The sequence below is a fragment of the Arachis ipaensis genome, chromosome B6, assembly GCF_059453495.1.
Source record: "Arachis ipaensis isolate K30076 ecotype BB chromosome B6, ASM5945349v1, whole genome shotgun sequence".
NCBI lineage: Eukaryota > Viridiplantae > Streptophyta > Magnoliopsida > Fabales > Fabaceae > Arachis > Arachis ipaensis.
Genome location: NC_142441.1, coordinates 72,037,341 through 72,057,800, shown reverse-complemented (window position 1 = coordinate 72,057,800; position 20,460 = coordinate 72,037,341). Strand labels below are relative to the sequence as shown.

The following is a 20,460-nucleotide window of genomic DNA, read 5'->3' as shown; positions in this document are numbered from 1 at the left end:
TGACAAGAAAGAACCCAAGGAAATTGGTTGAATCAAATAAGTTTGATTCTGAGTTAAGCAAGAAGCAAAAGGGTAGGGTTAATGTTGTCAAAAAGAAGGAGAAGGTGACAAAGAAGAAGAATGTGGCAAGAAAGAGCCCAAGAAAGAGTAATGGGCTTGCTATGAGTGGTGATGTTGGGCCTAGTGTGCAAGGTGGTGTTGGGCCTAGTGTATAGACTGATGTTGGGCCTAGTGTGCAGGGTAGTACTGTTCCTAAGGGGAGGACATACAGATCAGAGGTGGTATCATCTGATGAAAAGTATGTGTATGAGTATCAGTCTGAGGACTTGCATACACCTGTATCCTCTGAAGATGAGAGAGATAAGCATCTTGGCCTGAGTTTAATGATGATTATGATTTTGGGGAGGGACACTTTGAATTGGGTACAAGGTTTGCAACACTTGATCATTTCAAAGAAGTGGTGAGGGACCTATTCATTTTTTAGGGCAGAGAACTAAAATGGATCAAGAATGATAAGGAAAGAGTCAGAGTGGGATGTAAAGTTGTGGAGTGCTATTTTTTGTGCATGTGTCCAAGAATACTTCACCAATGTGCTTCCAAGTGAAGACATACAAGTCTGAACATACTTGTGCCAGAGGCTTGGGAAGTAATGATGCTGACCAACATTGGCTAAGCAAGAAGATTGAGAAGAGGTTAGCTACACAACCTCACATGAATAGAAAAGAAGTCATTGACTTCTTCAAAGAGGGATTTGATTTGCATCCACATGAGAAGATGGTATATAGGGCTTTAAGGGAAGCAAGAGAGAGGATTATATAGAATGAGAAAGAATAATATAGCAAACTGAGAGACTATCTGTTTGAGATATTGAGGAGTAATCCTAGGTCAAATGCTTTGTTGGAGGTGATTCCGATTCCACAATCTCCCCCAGTATTTGACAAGGTGTACATATGGTTGGATGCATGCAAGAAAGGTTTTAGAAATGGTTGTAGACCATTAATACACCTCAATGGATGCTTTTTGAAAGGCTACTTTGGGGGACAGTTGCTCTCTGCTGTAAGACAAGACGTAAAGAACCACTTCTACATTGCGGTTGTTGGCTTGAAGACAAAGGATTCATGGAAATGGTTCTTGAGTTTGCTTGAAGAAGACCTAAGAAATGCATCACTTCATGGATGGAATTTTATGAGTGATCAACAAAAGGTAACTTACTAAGATTGTGTATTTATTGATTGGTTAAAGAAATGTTCATATTTTAGTTATTTGTTGTCAATGTCTATACACTTGTTGCAGGGACTGAGACAAGCATGAAAAGACCTCATGCCAAATGCAACCCCCACAATTGTGTCCTACATATGTGGAAGAACTTCGTAAATCGGTTCAAGGATTTGCAAATGAGAGAGAGCATATGGGACTGTGCAAATTGTACAACTCCTTCAGAGTTTGTAGAAATGATGGAGAAACTAAAAAAGATCAACAAAGATGCTTGGACTTATCTGACTAGGTTTGATCCAAGGACATGGGTAAAAGCCTACTTTAGTCACGGTTCGAAAGTGGATAGTCTGACCAACAACATGTGCAAATCATGGAAATGCAAAAATTGAAAAGTATCGGTACAAGCCAATTCTAACTGTGTGTGAGGAGTTAAGATGCTATCTAATGAGAAGGATGACTAAGCACATTACACTTTTGCCACCATACACTAGTAAGATTTCACCTGTGCAGTAGAAGAGGCTTGACCGCATGATCAAACCAACCAACAGATGGATTGCTAAGTGGACTAGTGACCATGATAGGAAAAGGTTTCAGGTCAATCGAAGAAACACCAAGGTTGATGTTGATCTTATAAAGCACACATGCTCATGCATTGCATGGCAATTAACTAGTAATGATTAATTCATTTATCAACTTGTAATCATCATTTATCACCAATTGTTTTGTGTTAATATTGCATTGTCATGCATATGCAGGGATGCCTTGCTTTCATGCAATTGCTGCTATCCACAAGAGGCATGATAAACCAAAGGATTATGCCCACAAATGGCTGTGCATGGACTCATTTCATGCAACATATAGACTTGCATTTAACCAGTACATTTCAAGAATTTTGGACTAGAACTGGACTGATCAGACTAGACCCACCAATAATAAAAAGGCCAATTGGGAGACCTAAGATGCACAATAGAAAGAAGGATCCAGCTGAGAATCTGATACAAAGTGATAAAGTGAAGAAAACTTGTAAAATAACATGCAGCAAATATGGTGAGAAGGGGCACAATTTGAAAACATTCAAAGGAGCACCCTCGAACTCCAATTGAAAATCTAAGACAAAGAGAGCAAAGTGTGGCACCAATTCTGGCCAAGCACAAGCTGAGCTGACAATGTCTCAGTCTACACCTCAATTAGAGGTAATATCCAAGGACTTATCTATCCCCCTGTTAAAAAAGTGAAGATTTCAGTTGTCTTTTTTTATTTTTCTCAGGGACTATCTTTTACATTTTATTTTTTTATTAGGGTCATAGTTGTTCAGTTATTTTCTTATGAACCCTATGATAACAATTATGTGACACATTCTTGTGTTATCATTGTTCAAGGTGGGCAACAGAGTACTCCTGAGACAACCAATCAGAACCAAGCAGCAGTGAGCAAATTTCAAATGTTGTGACTAACTTTTTATCATTGTTAATCTCATGAAACTGCATAATTGTTTGCAGGCCAACACAAATTCTACTATCGGTCAACAACAACTTCCTTTTACAAGCTCTCAGACATCACCAGTAGCAGTAACCCCATTAGTGCCTATATCTGCAACACCTGCAAGGGCAGGCCAAGAACGATTTAGACCACCAGCAAAAGTGTCAAGAAGGCCAGCCCAAGCTCTCTTTAGACCCAAGTAACTAATAAGGAGGAAGGTTGTTAGCAAATAACAACAAACTTTAGCACCATTGCAGCAACCAAATGTGGCAGTTAATGGAGGACCATCCCAGGAGACTTTGGTTGTAGCAAGCACTGGAACTCAAAGGATATTTAAGTTCATCCCTACCCCAGAAATCAACAATCCAAAACTCTGATTAAATTACTTTAAGAACTTACTTGTATTAGATGTGAAACTTGATATTAAACTTTTTTTTTTTTTGCTTATGCTACACACTTTTTTTTTTGGCAAATTAAAATACTAATGTGGTGGCCAACTTTGTCATGTTGGCTTATTTTGCTAGACTTGTAATCCCTTTTAAGTTGTCATAATATATGTTTAGATGTTTAGCACCAAAATACTTAATGAAGTTCACCTTTAATACATTATCAAAATATTATATATGGCCCATTTAAATGTATCATATAACAGAGAAAACCAAAGTAGCATCATTCATTAATGGATTAACATAACAAAACTTGTGGACTCATACCCTACATCATTACAATAACAATGTACCTTATCTAATTGTCTATTTTTTCAGACTTAATGACAACAACAGCAACACAAGTTACAAACAAGCATACAAGAACAACAAACACATTAGTTTTTCTCTTCCTTTCCATATAAGTTATCTTCTTCTCCAGATTAATTAGCCTATGTTCCACTTTATTCTTGCACAAGTACACATTCACATCATCAACCTCAATATCACAAGTTGACTTATCTGTCCCCCAACTTTTGTAACATGATCATCAAGCCAAACAAAAACTTGCACTGGGCTGAATTTTTCAATTGCAAGTTTATAAAAAAAAAATAAAAATTCAATGAACTACATCAATTAATTAGCTTCAAAATTAATAGCCCTCTTACCTTGAAGAAAGGGCACCCGAGGAACAATCTGTTGGGGTTGGTTGACATCCTAAACTTATACAATATATAGCATAGACTTCGCATTTGCACATGGGAGCAATGTCATCCTTTTTGTCTCCACCTTGCACACAACAAATGGTAAAGGGTAATGAGACTCGTTGTGTGCTCGACGAACCTATGTCATTGGCTATGGAACACAAACCTAACACCCAAAAACCTCTAACAATGGCGTTGTAATAGAGTTTGGCATGAATTTAACGAGTTAGGGCAGTTCAACAAAACGATGCTGTTTTTTTTTTTAAACACAGGGACTTATTTGTCCTCTATCTTTTCGAGTACATGCCACGTTTGCATTGTAACGAACACGTCGCTCTGTAACGAACACATTAGCACCACCTCAGCCCTCTCTGTTTGCTTTTGGAGAGGCAAATGGATGGAAGGATGTATCCATCCACTATTTGCAAAAGTCAAAAATGTATTTATAATTAATTTTTTGAGGGACTTATTTGTCACAATTTGAAAAAGTCAATAATTTATTTATCCTTTTTCCGAATGTTAAGAGTAAAGTACCATCCCGGTCCCTGTCCATTTTCCCGAATGACAACGCGATCCTTAACCAAAAATACGATCCATTTCGGTCCCTGACCATGTGCTCCGTCTGCCAACGCGGTCCTTCAGTCACTTTCACGGCAAAATCTTGACGAAAATTGCTGACGTGTGTAGGCAAGTGGATGACATGGATGGCTTGGGTGGTTACGTGGAAGATGGAAGCCCACGTGGCTAGGTGAAATGGACAGGGACCTATCTGTCCTCGTCCACAACACACAAACGCCGTCGTTTTGAGGTTTTCAGGCGTCATTTGGTTTCGCACCTTATATGTTCTCCCGTAAAGACCCCTTGACCCACTAACACAATTACCTTCTAAACCCTAGCAGAGATCCTTCTTCTCCATCAAGGCAGTGGTGAGTGGTGACAAGCTTGCTGACAAGGTTGCTGACGAAGCTGCTGACGGTGACGTAGACGGTGGTTAGACGGCGCTGTTGACGAAACTTGGACGGTTCTGTACACAGCAGAGATTGCTGAGGTTGGTGTTGCTACTGTCCCTTTCTTTGTTTTTTTTTTTTTTTGTGGTCCTCATTTAACAATTTTTGTTTACATTCAGCTGTGGTGGGGTATAGAGAGGTTAAAATATTGTTTCTGTTGCCATATTTTAGGAATTTTATGTATTTAAATAAGATGAAAGTGTGGCCAATTCTGTCAATGTGTGAAGAACTGAGGTGTTAAATCATGAGAAAAAAGGGCTATACACAAGAAGAGATTGGAGAACCACACTGGTATCTTGGCCCCTGTGCAGCAGAAGAGACTTGATCAATTTATCAAGCCCAAGAGTACCAAGTGGAGAGCAATCTGGGCTGGTAATAGTGATAGGGTACTGTTTGAAGTTCAAATGCAAAGGCACAAGGTTGGAGTAAACTTACAAACTAGGACATGTACCTACAATGTGTGGCAGCTAACTGGTATACAATTTATCTTGTTATATGGTTGGTCTGTTTAATAAATGTAAAGTCTTTAAATAGTTAGTATGTTTTATGTATTTGTGTGCAGGCATGCCTTGTAGACATGCGGTTGCAGCCATGGCTGAGATGGGATTGAGGCCAGAGAACTTCGTGCACAAATGGCTCACAATGGATGCTATCAGATCAGCCTACTCACATTGCATTAAACCAGTTAATAGTGAAGAATATTGGATCCTAACTGATTCACCAAAGCCATTACTTCCCCTAATTAAGAAAGCTGCCATCATCCAAAAATGAAGAGAAAAGTTTATTCTATTGAGACGGAGATGCATACCAACAAGGCCAAGAAGACATTTGAGGTGACTTGTAACAAGTGTGGCCAAATGGGTCATTACTACAAAACATGCTCCAATCCACCTAAAGATCCTAATTGAAAGCCTATGACCAAGAAGAAAAGGAGGGCTCTGAAGAAGACTGTTCTAGCGGTGGACTCTGCTAGCACCACACAGGTATGGCGTCTTTAGGGTTCGATTTGTCATATAATCTAAATGGTTAAAGGTTTAAGTGTGACCTTCTAGGTTGGTCAAGGTTTTAATTGTCATTAAAAAATTGATGAAGCATTTAATTGTCATCTCTGTATAATGATCCACACAGAATCAAGTTGGTGAGGAAAACAATCTGAATGCCAATGTTGCAGGAACTTCTCTGGATCCTGTGGTAAGTAGTTTGTAGGGTTACTTAGTTGAAAGGTGTTCATGAAATTATTGTTGACTACTCGTGAGTTGTATACTGTTTATAATTGTAGACAAAGGCAAAAAAGAAAAAAAAAACAAAAACAAAAACAAAAACAAAAAAAGAAGCTACCTAAATCAACACCAAAAGGAGGTATAGCAGTGGGACAAGGAGATGAAATTCCTCTTTCACAATCTGCTCCCCAACCAGAGGTTGTAATCTAAATCACAATTGTATTATAAATAGCAATGTCTTAATTTTTTTTTTTTTTTCACATAATACATTACTGTTTGTTTACAGGGAGCATCTGAGACCCCCAGCTTGAATAACCCACCTCCACAAAGGATTAAGCAACCAATTGTTAGGCCACCAACCACCTCCACCTTTGTTCCAGCCTCTATGGTGAATTAGACTCCTCCAATCATTGGAGCTCACTTCAGGCCTCCCATTCCAACCAACATACAACTTCCATCCAACAATGAGATTAATGCTCCTATTGGATCAAAGTTGCCTAAACCAAGTCAACAAGATGGACTTAGTGCTGAGACAATGGCCGCAGCAACTTCCGAGACTACATCAAGACTATTCAAGTTTATTCCCGCTCCTGGATTTAGGCCTCCTAGAAAGAACTAGAAGTGTAGTCCTAGGTTTATATTCTAACAAGTAGATGCTGTCTTTTTGATAAACTAGTTTACATACAACCGCAACAATTAGTCTTTTGGTTATAGGGCTATATGTTGCCCACTTTTGGATTAAGGACTTATGATACTCTATTTTTCTTTGTGTTGCTAATGTTGGTATAAGGTTATATGTTGCCCACTTTTGGAGTCACCTTGTGTACAAGATGTTGACATTTGGTTACTGGATGAAGTTGTTAATGTTACATATTATTTTTAGTTATTACTGGATTATTTTTCATGGATAGCAAGAATTGGAGTATAACACTTTCTATTTTTTGACATAGTCAATCTTTTCCAAACAACCAACACAACTATTTCATTTAATAAAATCATATTTGCACTGTTCGTGATACAACTATTTCAGCAACAGGCACTTACAAAACAAAAAAAAATCATAGACTTACTATCTGCTATCGAAATTATCGGAGATAATTTGCAAATACAACTCCAAAGACAAACACAAGAGCCATTAATGGATAACTAAAACCCCTAATACACTTAACATCTCTAGAATTTTTCATCTACAACTCTAAACCAGAAACTCTGTCCTCTAACTTAGTCACTTTCTCTTCCATCGAAACAGCTGCATCCAGCAAGTGATTTTGCTTTGGATTTCGACCTTGGAGACTGTCATCATTTATTTGCTCTTCTTTAAACAGTGAAACATATTCATCCAGCCATAGAAAATATTTGCAATGAGATTCTGCAGTCTGCACAGTAAAAAATGAAAAAACTAGAATTGCAATGAAGAAATGCTTGCTACAAATCTTAACAAGAATAAGAACATAACTAATTATTTCATACCTTGAAATATGAGCATCTAAAGAATAGCCTATTAGGGTTCGACTGTGTTGACGACATGAATAGAATTGCCTGAATTCCACAATTGCATTTTGGGGCAACGAATCTTTTCTTCTTTCTCGCTCCAGCACTGCCAACGGAGCTCACAAAAATACTCCTACCCTCATCATTCAACGCATCTCTTCCACTCCACGCTCTCTGCTATTGCTCATGGTGGTATGGGTTTATACACGAAACAAGGGAGAGAGACGACCAGACTCGTCTAATAACCATGCCTGGAAACCTCAAAACGACGGCTTTTGTGTGTTGTGTACGAGGACAGATAGGTCCCTGTCCATTTCACCTAGCCATGTGGACTTCCATCTTCCACGTAACCACCCAAGCCATCCATGTCATCCACTTGCCTACACAGTCAGCAATTTCTGTCAAATTTTTGCCATGAAAGTGATTGAAGGACCGCGTTGACAGACGGAGCAGAGAGTCAAGAACCGAAATGAATCGTGTTTTTGGTTAAGGATCGCGTTGTCATTCTAAAAAATGACATAAACCGGAATGATACTTTACTCGAATGTTAATGGCCTTAGGGAGGTAACGACCCTTACGCATACATTCTTATAATAAACGTCATTTTGACGCAAATATTTTGTAACCAACCAACCAAGGCTCTCTTTATATTTTGTTAAAGTAAATAATATAAATAAATAAATAAATAACATTATTTTTATCTATCTAACTGTATTTAAGTGTAGAAATATCTGGTGTATCAATATTGTTTTTGTTTTCCGAATTTCAATTATGCTCGACCACATGTCCCATTAGCATAAAGGTTCTTTTACAAACTAGAAAAACCTTCGTGTCTATTTATTGATACGATGCAGATCAATGTGTCAGTATATTTCAATAGACTGTTGAGAAAGCAAAACCCACATCGAAGATGACATAACAGCCCAAAATTTCTGCTGCTTCCTTGAACCTGCTATATAATTCCAGTGATGTCACAAATAATGACAGAAACCACATTTGCAAAATTCTTCCCACCAACCGGTATGGAGAAAACGTTTTCAGCAAATTTGAGTATCCTATAAACACTAGGCATAAATAATTTTTCCCTCTATTTCAAAAGGATATTATGAGCATCTCTATCCTCTAAATAAAACTCTCTAACTTCCTTGATTTCAAAGGTTCAGGTGGCCTGAAAGTCTCCAACCGCAAGTTGGAGCTTGTCCGGATCTCACTTAAAACGTCATCACCTTTCTCCATTTTTATGACCTCCAAGGTATTTCCAAGAACATCAGCTGCGAGTCCTGCTTCTAAGAGACTGCCAGGTTCGTCACCACCATCATGTATTAACTGCCCAATCTCTTTCAAAGAGACTACATGCTCTGTTACAGCTTTGGCAAAAATGCGGCCAAGAAACTCTGGTGCTTTGGGGGCATCGTTAACTGAATCTTCCAAAGTACTGAGAACAGATTCAAACCTAGCCAAGATAAAAAGGATTCATGAGTAAAATTCTCATCACAATAACAAATCTTCTCTTACCATTCATTATCATATAAAACTAACCCTTTGATGAGCTGGGCTTGACTCAAGATACCATCCTGAGACTTCACAAGGTTGACTAGTAGCTGAGCCAGAAGATCTCTTTCTGTGTTCTTTCTCTCGAAAGAGTCTGTGACCCAAATAGACACCATGGAAGGATGGAAGCTTGGAGAGTTCAAATCTTTCACACACAAAACAACTTCCTTCTCATCCCTAGCACTGAATTGAGCAATTTGCTGTCAGATATTTATGTGATAAAATGACTGAAAATAATTCTACAACCGGAAACAAACTTTAGACAAACTGCTCTCTGACATGGTACAGGAAGTTTCACCACCAATAAAAATTATTAAAAGAATAAAATTAAATCTGCACCATAATAATCTTTCCAGAATCTATAGGAATTAGCACCACAAAACAAATAAATAAAAAATAAAGAAATAGACACTCTTCTAGTGGATTAAAATATGGTTTTCAACATTGTTTTTATACATTATAATGATTGGCCCGAGGAATTTCTGTTCAATTCTTCCCTAAATATCAGATTTAGAGGGGCAAAATACACTCAACTTTGTTGAAATTTGATTAAATTCAACCCAACTCCCCTATATTCTAAAACCATACATTGATCTCCCCTAAAGATTTAGGTAACATTATATCTAATACCCTTGTATTGTATAACACTAACCTCTCAGAAGAATCCCAAATACTACCCAATCTCCTACTAAATAAACTACTGGACTGAACTCAAGTATGAAGTTTAGAAAGTGTAGCATTGGTTATCTAAGAGGAATTTAATATCTTCAACTGCTCCCCCACCCCCAAAAAAAACCAATATACTAAGAGAAAGTGGACACAAATTACACAGTAAGTCAGTAATAGAAACTTGATGGATTCAGGCTAAAACATATAATATATTCAAATGACACAACATTGTAAAACATATCAGTTGGACAAAGATTTCACAGGTATTATACTAATGTGGACAATTAATTCTCTTCAAAGTATCAAATACCCATAACTGGCTAGAAATGTCGTAAAAGATATGGTTGTTAAATCAGTAATAAGACAAATATTATATCAGACACATCACACTGGTAGGGATACCGCAACGAGACATTGTGGATCATGAGACAAAAATTGCATAACATGTTCTAATAACTGTAACATGGTTGTTAAATCAGTAATAAGTAACTCATTCACACAACACATTATATCCCACTGAGCCAGCAAATATTTTAAAGGAAATAGCATTTCAAAAGCTATGAATCTCAGGTCTAGCATGTATGACCTACCCGCCATATTTCTTTGGTTTAACACATCCAGAAGGAACTTTACCTCCTTTTCTCCCTTTTTTTCCCTTTTCAACAAACCGGCTTCCCCCCATCCATGCCAGCCTATCTCTCTCAACTAGAATAAGTTACTCGCAACTTACAATGTTCAGTTCAAAAACTACCTTATGCACTACCATATGCACAGTTCATGCACAAAATCTTATCCAATATCAACTTACCATCCTGTACATTTATACAGGTATAGATGTAATATTGATAATACTAATTAAATACTCTATCCACAACTCCACATTTATAAATATCAGAAACTACACTTCAATTTCTGCACTAGCTTTATCCAGCAGTCAATATTTTTTTAATAAAAAGTTCACCATTCTAACACTTTCAGAAAAGTATCATCATACGCCCATATACATGACATCCAAAAGAAATGGCACAAACCATTAATTTGTTTTTAATAATCTTAAGGCAGATAGTTTATATAACTATTATAAAGTAACATGTTTAAGTGAGAACTGAAAAGATTTCACATAAAGACTCTAGACATGTTCAGCTTACTGACGTTTATACTTCTCCGAAGTATTGAAACTTCTAAAAAAATAATCATGCTATTCAGAAAAATCACAATTCTCTCCAAACTGAAAAGTGAAAACAAAGTGGAATGAAACAACACAGAAAGCAGTACCTATAATATTCTCTTATTGCTGCCATTGACATGTCTAGCAACCGTTCCTCCGGAACCCTTTCTGAAGAAGGAATCTGGGAGACTGCTGTCCCTTGAAGTTGAGAAGGCGAAGTTACAACAGGCATGTCGAAATTCCCATCTGCATTTCTCGAGTCCCTGTTACTGTAATTGATATTTCGCTCTTGGGCACTTGATTGATCAGCTGTTCGCACAGCAAATCTATCTGGAATATATCTTGATGCTAGGCCCTCCCTAGAACTGTATGGTGATCCCTCTGCTAAATTAGTATAACCATTAAAACTGGTTGAACTTGAAACTGCAGTTGAACCTCTTAAGGACATTCCTCTAGCAAGACCTCCTTGGGGTCCCAAGGTTATTGAATCATCACCCAATCTTTGACTCATTGGAACTGAGAGAATCCTAGCCTCATGCCTGTCTTCCATTCGAGCATCCTGTGGACCATATCCGCGAATTTGAGAAGGCAGCCCCCGTAATCCACCCATCTGAGCAACAGGTGAAGGTAACATAGATGCCCCTCTCAGACCAAAATCTACAGGGTTTTTTCTTGCTGGATTATTGCCCAGACCACGACCCAACCTACCGGTTTGGGCCTGCCTCTCTTGGGTAGCATCTCTGTGCACCTCCTCAATCTTCTTTGGACCTTCAACTTTCCTCCTTTGTTGCCATTTGTTCTTTCTTAAATCAATGGCATCTTTCAACATGAACCTCACCCTCGAAGATAAATTCATGTTGTTTGATAATGATTTCATCCTTTCAAAATATACATCTATATGAACCTTGGCTTTGGGATGGTCAATCATCTCCCCAATCGTACTCATGAGCTTGCACAAAGCCTCAATATCTTCTTCATCCGGATCCTGATGCTGACCTAATAACTTCTTGATGCACTCATGCATAATCCTCTCTGTTAACATTTTCTTCTTATACAGTTCTCCTATCAATCTGATATTACCCAGCATGCGTCTTCTTGCCTTTGTCCTTTTCTCTTCCCTTTGTTCATTAGATTGCTTGACCTCACCTTCATCCGCCTTGTTTGCTTCTTCCTGCTCTCTTTCACCCCTCTCAAATTCTTCCTGACACTTGTTCAGCAATAATCTCTTAAAAGTTATCTTCTCATTGTCTTCACTAAAATCAGGCAACTCAGCAGCCAAATGTGAACAGAAATTGGCATACATTTCACAGAAGGTAGGTTCCATCAAAGCCTTCTCAAATATTTGTGAGATGACACCAGTGAGAGTTACTGCATTGTCAATGTTAACTGCTTTTACCTGCTCAAAAAGCTTCTCAAAATTCTGAGGAGTCAACTTATTTAATATAGCTTTCAATTGCCTCTGCTTGGCCTCTTCCACATCTGTCACTTTACCGATTTCATACTTCTTTTCAGCTTTGTGCATCATCTGCAAAGGACTTTGAGGAGGAGAAGGAACCAAAACCCTTTGCTGGAAGCTTGAAGCACGCTGCCACCTTTCACTGTCACAGCTGTTTCTTGGCATTCCTCCCAGATTTCCCATGGATTGCATTGGCCCAGAAAGAATCCCTCCAGCTCCAGCATATGGCAGAGGCGAGCGAGGATTCCTTAATACACCAAAATTGCCTCCTTGAACTGGGCGAAATCCTGCATTACCTCCAATACTATCCAAACGCATACCAGAATGAAAAGCATTGGAAACTTTACTCCACTTGTCTTCCTCAGTAATACCACCACCACGGCGATCCATCCGAGACATCCCACTAGGCCTATCTATAATCCTTCCCGGAGAAGGATGCGGATCACGTGAACTACTAATGTTGGCACTGATCAAAGCCTCCGCGATATCTGCTGTGATTTCAAATCCTTCGGGAAGATCGGTGCACTGCTCTGCAAACTTCAAAAGGAAATCTCGAGAGTACCTCTTCACAATGACTACAGATCCATCAATAACCTGTTCAGTTTGATCTGAAACTTCAAGTTTTGGTGAAGACATGTCAGCAGCATCCTCCCAATCATCAAGTTCAGCCTTATTCTCCCTACATTGCTCACCTGCTATAGCATCTGGCTGAGCAGCATTAGTAGACAACTGCTCCAAACTTCCAGAAGTAGAAACTCTTGCCACTTCTTCTGAGCTAACAACAGCATCTTTCTTCTCTTCAGGTCCCTTGTATGCATTATAAAGATCAGAGGTTGACCCAGCAGCATCTGCTTTCTGAAGAATCTCTTTTCTTTTCTTTTTCGCCTTAGATGTAGTTTTTACCTTATTTTGATCTAAAATTGATCTATCATTAGTATCTGGTGCTGGAAGAGAAACTACACTGCCAGCATTCTCTAAACCATCATCGAAATGTTCTGATGTTGTTTCTGGAATATCAGATGAATTCTGGTCTAATGTCGGAGAACTTACAACAGCTTCACTACTAACTGCAATATCTCTACTCAAACAAACATCTGTAGAAGAACCCAATGCAGTAGGGTTTTTGTTTACACATTCTGGAATACAGCTTGTAGATTCATCCAGCTCCCGTTTACATCCTTGAATAGATGATATTTCAGTATTTTCACCCATTTCTGAATCTTTATTCTTTGAAAGTTTATCCAGTTGTGAAAATTCATCTAGCTCATCATTCTTTTTCAAACTATCCGCAGCTTGAGCAACAGGTCCTTCAGCTGAAACATGAGTAGAAGGTTCTACAGCACCATTTCTTTTTGCTTCAGCATGAGGCATGCTCAAAGGGGGAGTTGGTAATGTATCTTCAGTCGTTGTTGTGATATCTTCACTGATAACAGCTGCAGAATGGTTTGTTTTAGTTACTACAGTTTCAGAATCCCCAGTAGATCTCTCAACAGCTTGGGAAGACACATATGAAACAGTAGGAGACTGTACAACCTGTGAGGGGTAAAAAGTCAATACCAGAAAGAAAACTAATAAATAAAGAGCCATAAGATGTCTCAAGAACAAAATTCTCTAACATACTGGATGCTGTAATTGGCCTTCCTTCTGTACCTTCTTATTATCTTTCAAAGAATTTGACCTACTCAGAGATTCCTTCCCCTTTTCTTCATTATTAGACACAACTAAAACAGCCTCCTCATTCATAGCAGATGAAGGCTTCATGGGAGCAGCTGTAACCTTAGTATATGCAGTAGATTGTTTTGGCAATGAGCTCAAAACTGAAGAATCACCGGATAACTTAGACTGTTCCAACGAAACCTCAGAGAAGGTTTCAGAACCTTTTTGGGGCAAAGAGGAGCTAGCATTACCAGACACTACTGAAGCTCTGGCAGGGTCACTCTTTTGGGCAGCAGAAATATTGGAATTGGCAACTGATGAGTCCACAACACCAGACCCACTACTAAGTTTAACAGACACAGAAGTTGCTCCTGTTGAAGATTGTGAGATAGCATTATGCACATCCCGGGAAAATTTTGGATTTGATGATTCAACAATGCCAGGGATATGATTGACAACTTTATTAACAGGTAGTGAACTATGAGAAGATGAATTCATGAAACTAACATTTTGGGGACCCTGGCTCACTGCATAATTAAATCTCAGTGGCTGAGAATTTGGTGTTATCTGACTACTACTAGAGGGTTGATAGAAGGGAGCATGGGATGGATAGTAATTAATAGGATGAGAAACTGGCATTGCAGGTTGAGATTGAGAGGACACACTAGAGTAAGATTTAGCACCGGATGACCCACCATCTGAATACGTGTCTGCCCTTTTATCAAGCCTAAGTTCCTCATGGGTCTCAGGATGAGTTATCTTGACAGGAGTAGTTTTACGAGGAGCAAATTTTCCTCCTTGCTGTGGGGAATATTGTGGGCCAATGCTAATGCCCATGCTACCTAACTGATGGGGCAATTGAGGGACCATTTGAGGAGTAAAACTCATGTTTTGGCTCTGATGAATGAGTCCTTGATGCATCTGATGAGGTTGAAGGCCTGGAACAAAGACCTGCTGCTGCACTTGTGGAGCATTTCCAACTGGCAAAGGCATAGGTAAAGGCATCTGATGAGATGCTGTTGGCATACCCTGAGATTGAATCTGTGGATTCGGACCACCAAACTGTACAGATGCCTGGGGCTGATGATACGTCATTGGCATTGAAATTCCACTTAAAGGAACAACAGAAGGCTTTTGCATCTGGCTTCCTGGAGGCAATGCTGACACCTGCATATCTTTCTTTGCCCTAGTCCCAGCATGAGATTGATCAGTAATACCTGTATCCTTCTTCACAGGGTGCTGCTTTGGAATGGGAGGTGCTGGTGTTGGTGTTGGTGCTGGTGCTGGAGCAGGTTTAAAAGAATCATAGCGGGCCTGAAAGTTACACAACTAGATTTCATGAAAGATAATAATGCTTGAATTACCATGAGAACAAGTAAAGCCCATTATCTCAACTTCAAATAGACTGAGTATAAAATCAAGATACACTCCTTTTACTGATTTCATTTCCGAAAATAATAATTTCTAGCCAGAGAAGTCAACAATTAGAATTTCTTACTTTATGAAGGATTAGATGCTGTTAGCAAATTTATATTGTTCTATAAATAACAGGGAAATAGAGCAGAAAATAATAAGATGCATACCTGATCACGCTTCTGCTCATCTAAATTGGGTGGAGCTGAGCTTGTGCGAGCAGGAATCTGAATATTATTATAATAGAACATCATCAACTCCTCATGAAATTCCAGCTTTAAATAATACATAAATAAAGTTTAGAGATACATTAAGTGATACAAAGATAAGGGAAACTTACTGCCATTCCATTCATAAAACCTGGACTAATAGATCCGAATTGGACAGGAAATGCCTTGGATGCATCTCCTAGGGCACAAAACAGTATTCAAAAACACTCTCAGAAGTCACATATAACAAAATTCCCTTCATGTTAAAATGTTATATTTATGAGAATTCAGAAATATTGACTTATTCTATATATATGAACCAACATGGATAACAACATACCCTTAGCAGGGGTTGTCAAAGCAGCTGAATCAGAGCTCAAGGTGGGAGGTTGAGAAGTAGGAGCTTTCGGAACAGCTCTGGTTGTCCTCTGAGCATTTGAGGATTCTGATGACTTGACAGTGGTATTGGTAACGGGTGCATCAGATCCTCCTATTATTCATCGTGGATGAATAATGTCCATAAAAGACAATCACATTTACCAAACACTCAGTCATGTAACATAACTTTCAGGCCAGATAACATAAGTACATAACTAGTAAATGTACACTTCATTCAAAATAATATCTATCGAAAAAGTATTTTGCAAAATCTGGGGAAATATTGCTAAAACTTACCATGAAATTGAGGCTGTACGTGGCTACCATTTGGTGCAGTCCGGGTTGCATAAGTACTATTAGACTCGGTTAGTGCAGAAGGGTTTACCCTAGATTGCCCACCTTGTGCATTATTAGACTTCTTGTTAAAACTAACACAAGTAACAGCCATAAAAAATTATCAGAACATCATTATTCAAAAGAAAAGCAAGAAATGAAAACTAACACCTCTTACATTTTTTTGTATCAAACAAGAATTTTATTATAACACAAAATAAGACAAAATGCTAATGAAAACAACCAAAAAAAAAGGGGAAAAGAAAATCAACAAACACAACTTTCTACTCGTTGATCACATCTCAAATAAATGTCCCTCAGGAATGATCATTTGCTTTGCACAAAGTAGAAGTCAAATTGCTAACTTTATCCAAAAAATATGCACGACACTCCCAACAAAACCCCACAAAACAATGGCACATACTACAGCCTGCAACTAATGATCCGGATTCTGGAAATTGATTCAAGGTTCTAAGGCACTCCCAAATATACTTGTACCAAACTAAGCTTTGTATTGAAAATTCAGCCATAGAACAGTGCAAAAGTGGATGTTCAACTGATTCTAAGCTCACCACATACAAGTACACAACTGCTCACTGAAAACAACACAATTCAACACGAAATACTAAAGAATAAAAATGACGAAAATAAATCATTCCAAATACCCATTATCATCATAAACCAAACCCCCCACCCAAAAAAAAAAAGAACACATTTGCAAACCCTAACTCACCTGCGGTTAGAGGATAGTGACGGAGAAGGTGCGGCACCGCCGCCCCTACCGTATGCACCACCGGAGGAGCCTCGCTGCTGATTGAAGCCGGCAGATCGCCCGGATTTTCGGTACACAGCGTCACTCTTGTCGGATTTTGATTGATTGAAGGACATATATCCCAACCCTTAATTCCTCCAAAAAATTAACGTTTTCCAAAAAAAAAAAGAAAAGAAAAGAAAATAGAGAAAAAGAAAGGGGGGATTTTCCTTCCTCAATTTTCCCTGCAACCAAGCAAGCAGATCGATATCATCATCACCGCACACAATCCCACATGAAACTAAACCTAGTTAATCAACATCAACCCATATGCCCAATCCCAATAAACACAATGCGGTGGAAGAGAACCGAGAAAAAGGAATTAGTTGGAATAGGAGAGTGAGAGAACCTGAAGAGTGTGTTAGGTGTGTGAAAAAACTAGGGTTTTTTATTTTTATGGGTCAGGTGGTTTAATTGAGATTAGAAATGTGGACTCGGGGAGTCCATACACGACACACAATTACACTGTGCAAACTGCAAAGAGAGATGTGTATTTGACTCAAATAAGAGTGGACCCCACACACGTAGGTAGAGATGTGTATTGTACGGAAGAGAAAACTCTCTAGTCTGTACTACCAGTCTACCACCTCTTCCCGGGAATCCCACGGACTATATTCTATACTACCACTTCAGTACAGTATTTAGTAATTACATATTGAAATTAACATTTTAATTTGAAGAGATAAAATTTTAGTCTTTTAAGTATTTTTAGATAATAAAAATAAAAGAGATTGAAATTTTTAGAATTTGAAACTAAAATTTAATCATATTTTTTAAAAAATATCATATCATATTTAGTTAAGATAAGATAAATATTTTTTTTAGATTTATCTTTCAATCTTTATATTTATCTTATCTTAACTAAAATTTAATCATATTTTTTAAAAAATATCATATCATATTTAGTTAAGATAAGATAAATATTTTTTTTAGATTTATCTTTCAATTTTTATATTTATCTTATCTTAACTAAATATGATATTTAGATATAACTCAATCCAATATATTTTATACTAAATATAATATAAAGACTTAATTTAGTCTCAATTTTTTAAGTAGCATTTGGAAAAGAGATTGAGATTGAAAGATAAAAACTGAAAGATTAAAATTGAAATAAATTTTAATATTGTGTTTGGTATAAAGTGTACAAGATTGAATTATTATGTCTTATTATTCTATTTAGTTTGAGATAAAAGTAGAGACTAAAATAAAATCCTAACCCCTCTTTTTTCAATTTTCAGCCAAGAAGTAGGGCTGGCAATTCATACCCTACCGCGGGTACCCAACCCGGTCTAACCCGTTCGGGTAGGGTAGACTACCCGACCTGCTGCGGGTAAGGTAGGGTAGTCCGGGTATGCCTACGGATAGGGTAGGATACGGGTTTAGGGTAGGGTTCGGTTTATGGTGTACCCTACCCTACCCTACCATACCCGCACTAGGGGTGTTCGCAGTGTGGTTTGGTTCGGTTTTAAGGGAAAAAGTCATCCGATCCGAACGCTTAATTTATGTGCGGTGCGGTTTGGATTGGATGAAATATTTTTTAGAAATCCGATCCGATCCGATCCGATTACAAGCGATTTGGATCGGTTTGGATTTGCGGTTTTTTAAATAAAAAAAATTAAATACATATAACAAGTCTCAACATCAAATTTTAAATAATCAACAATAACATAACAAGTTTTAACAATATCTTAAAAAGCTAACGATAACATAACAATAGAAATAAAATTATAGGTTAGTTAAAATAAATAAATAAATAATATTTTGAACATAAAATATTTATTAAATAATAATACATGAATAATAGAAAAATGTATAACAAATTGAACATGTTATAAGTATAACTGTAAATATAAGAGTTAATAGTCAAAATCGTCCCTGAAAGATACCTCGATCTCCATATGAATCCCCGAAAGATAAAGTTAATCAAAATCGTCCCCGAAAGATGACGGATATAACCACGTTAGTCCTTCCGTCATCTCGTCTGCTAAGCTGGCTAACGTTGGGTGACGTGTTCCGTTAAGTGTCCACGTGGCATAGTAACAAAACGACGCTGTTTTGATTCAATAGCCTCCAGGTCTTGATACGACGTCGTTTAGTGTCCATAGGTGTTTGATACAATCAACCCTCTATCTTCCTCAACCTTCCCAAAGTCGCATAGATCCTTAACCAATAACCACTATCCCGATGCTATAGTTATCCACAACTTTACCAATGCCACCATCAGTCACAAGCATTTATTCCTCATCTTTAACTCTAACCAATTCTTTCCTTGTGTCTTTTTTCTCACAAATTGAGCCCCAGTTTATGTGCAGGAGTGACTTTGGAAGGTTGGGTCATGGCGATCACAGCCATTTGCTGATTCCTCATCCAATTACAGCATTACATGGTCTTAATAGGTAAAGCAAATTGCTTGTGGGGACAGTCATTGTTTAGCACTCACCATCATCTCTCACAAGCATTTCATCATACAGCTTCCTTACAACATCATCCTTCCCCCTTTTGACCAAACAATTCAGCAACGAATTAGAAGCGACAACACTAAGGAAACAACCATGCACTTCCCGCACTGTATAGAATAACCATAGGGCAGCATCAACCATCCCAAAATCTCCGTAGGCTCAAATCAGAGAATTCAGAGACTCATGGGTAGGCTTCAAGTTCCCAACTTTCATGCTGTTCAGAACCAGCTCAATCTCGGAGAACACTCTAAATCTTGCCAAGAGCTTAAGAAGAGAGGAATAAGCAAAGCCATCAAGGGAACAAGAAAAGGGTCTCGAGTTAGCCCAGTCGAAGAACTTCAAACCCAGCTCGGGGTCGTGTATTCGGTCTAGAACGAAATGAGCAACGTCCGAAACTAGAACCTCAGATTCTGCAAAGCGAGACTCGAGGGAGTCCCGCCAATGGGCATGGGTTGCCAGAATTCGAACGGCGTCAATAATGAGTGGGACTGAAGCGGGTCGGCGTAAAGGTGGTGGCTTTGGGGCGGTTACGTGGTTTGATTCGAGCGAGGATGGCCTTTGATATTGGATTTTGAGTGTTATGGTGCCAATCATTTGTGAAAGACAAGCTCTCTTCTTGGAGCTGCTTGATTGTAGACCGCGATTTATTTATCATTGAATTTAGGATTAGGGTTCATCATCTAAGGGACTGATTTAATTTTTTTTAACGTACTTACCTTGTTAGCAACTCCAGCGTACACGTAGGCGTCATCCACCTAGGCAGTTAACGGAACACGTCACCCAACGTTAGCCAGCTCAGCAGACGAGATGACG

At 38.3% G+C, this 20,460-nt stretch overlaps 1 protein-coding gene across 3 annotated transcripts; it reads right to left on the bottom strand.

Moving 5' to 3' along the window:
• Window positions 1-8,347: 8,347 nt before the first annotated feature.
• On the bottom strand, window positions 8,348-17,763 carry LOC107605329 (eukaryotic translation initiation factor 4G). Of its 3 annotated transcripts, none has more exons than XM_088489524.1 (10): window positions 17,535-17,654; window positions 17,108-17,370; window positions 16,339-16,469; window positions 16,004-16,153; window positions 15,795-15,862; window positions 15,625-15,681; window positions 14,036-15,355; window positions 11,037-13,918; window positions 9,081-9,275; window positions 8,348-8,994 (listed from the first exon to the last, which is right to left on the bottom strand). In XM_088489524.1, the coding sequence occupies exons 2-10, from the start codon at window positions 17,260-17,262 to the stop codon at window positions 8,664-8,666; spliced, it is 5,289 nt and encodes a 1,762-aa protein (XP_088345650.1). In that variant the 5' UTR covers window positions 17,263-17,370; window positions 17,535-17,654; the 3' UTR covers window positions 8,348-8,663. The 3 variants fall into 3 exon arrangements, with proteins under 3 accessions (XP_088345650.1, XP_016162666.1, XP_016162667.1); XM_016307180.3 differs by having other exon boundaries at window positions 14,006-15,355; window positions 17,535-17,647; XM_016307181.3 differs by having other exon boundaries at window positions 17,108-17,763.
• Between the last annotated feature and the right edge of the window lie 2,697 nt (window positions 17,764-20,460).

Excerpts from the sequence above, each read along its gene's own strand:
- LOC107605329 (XM_016307180.3), bottom strand. The coding sequence starts at position 17,262 with ATGTCCTTCAATCAATCAAAATCCGACAAGAGTGACGCTGTGTACCGA. Across the intron at positions 15,682-15,794 it reads GTTTTATGAATGGAATGGCA|ATTCCTGCTCGCACAAGCTC; the intron begins GTAAGTTTCCCT and ends AATAATATTCAG. Across the intron at positions 8,995-9,080 it reads CAAGCCCAGCTCATCAAAGG|GTTTGAATCTGTTCTCAGTA; the intron begins GTTAGTTTTATA and ends TATCTTGGCTAG.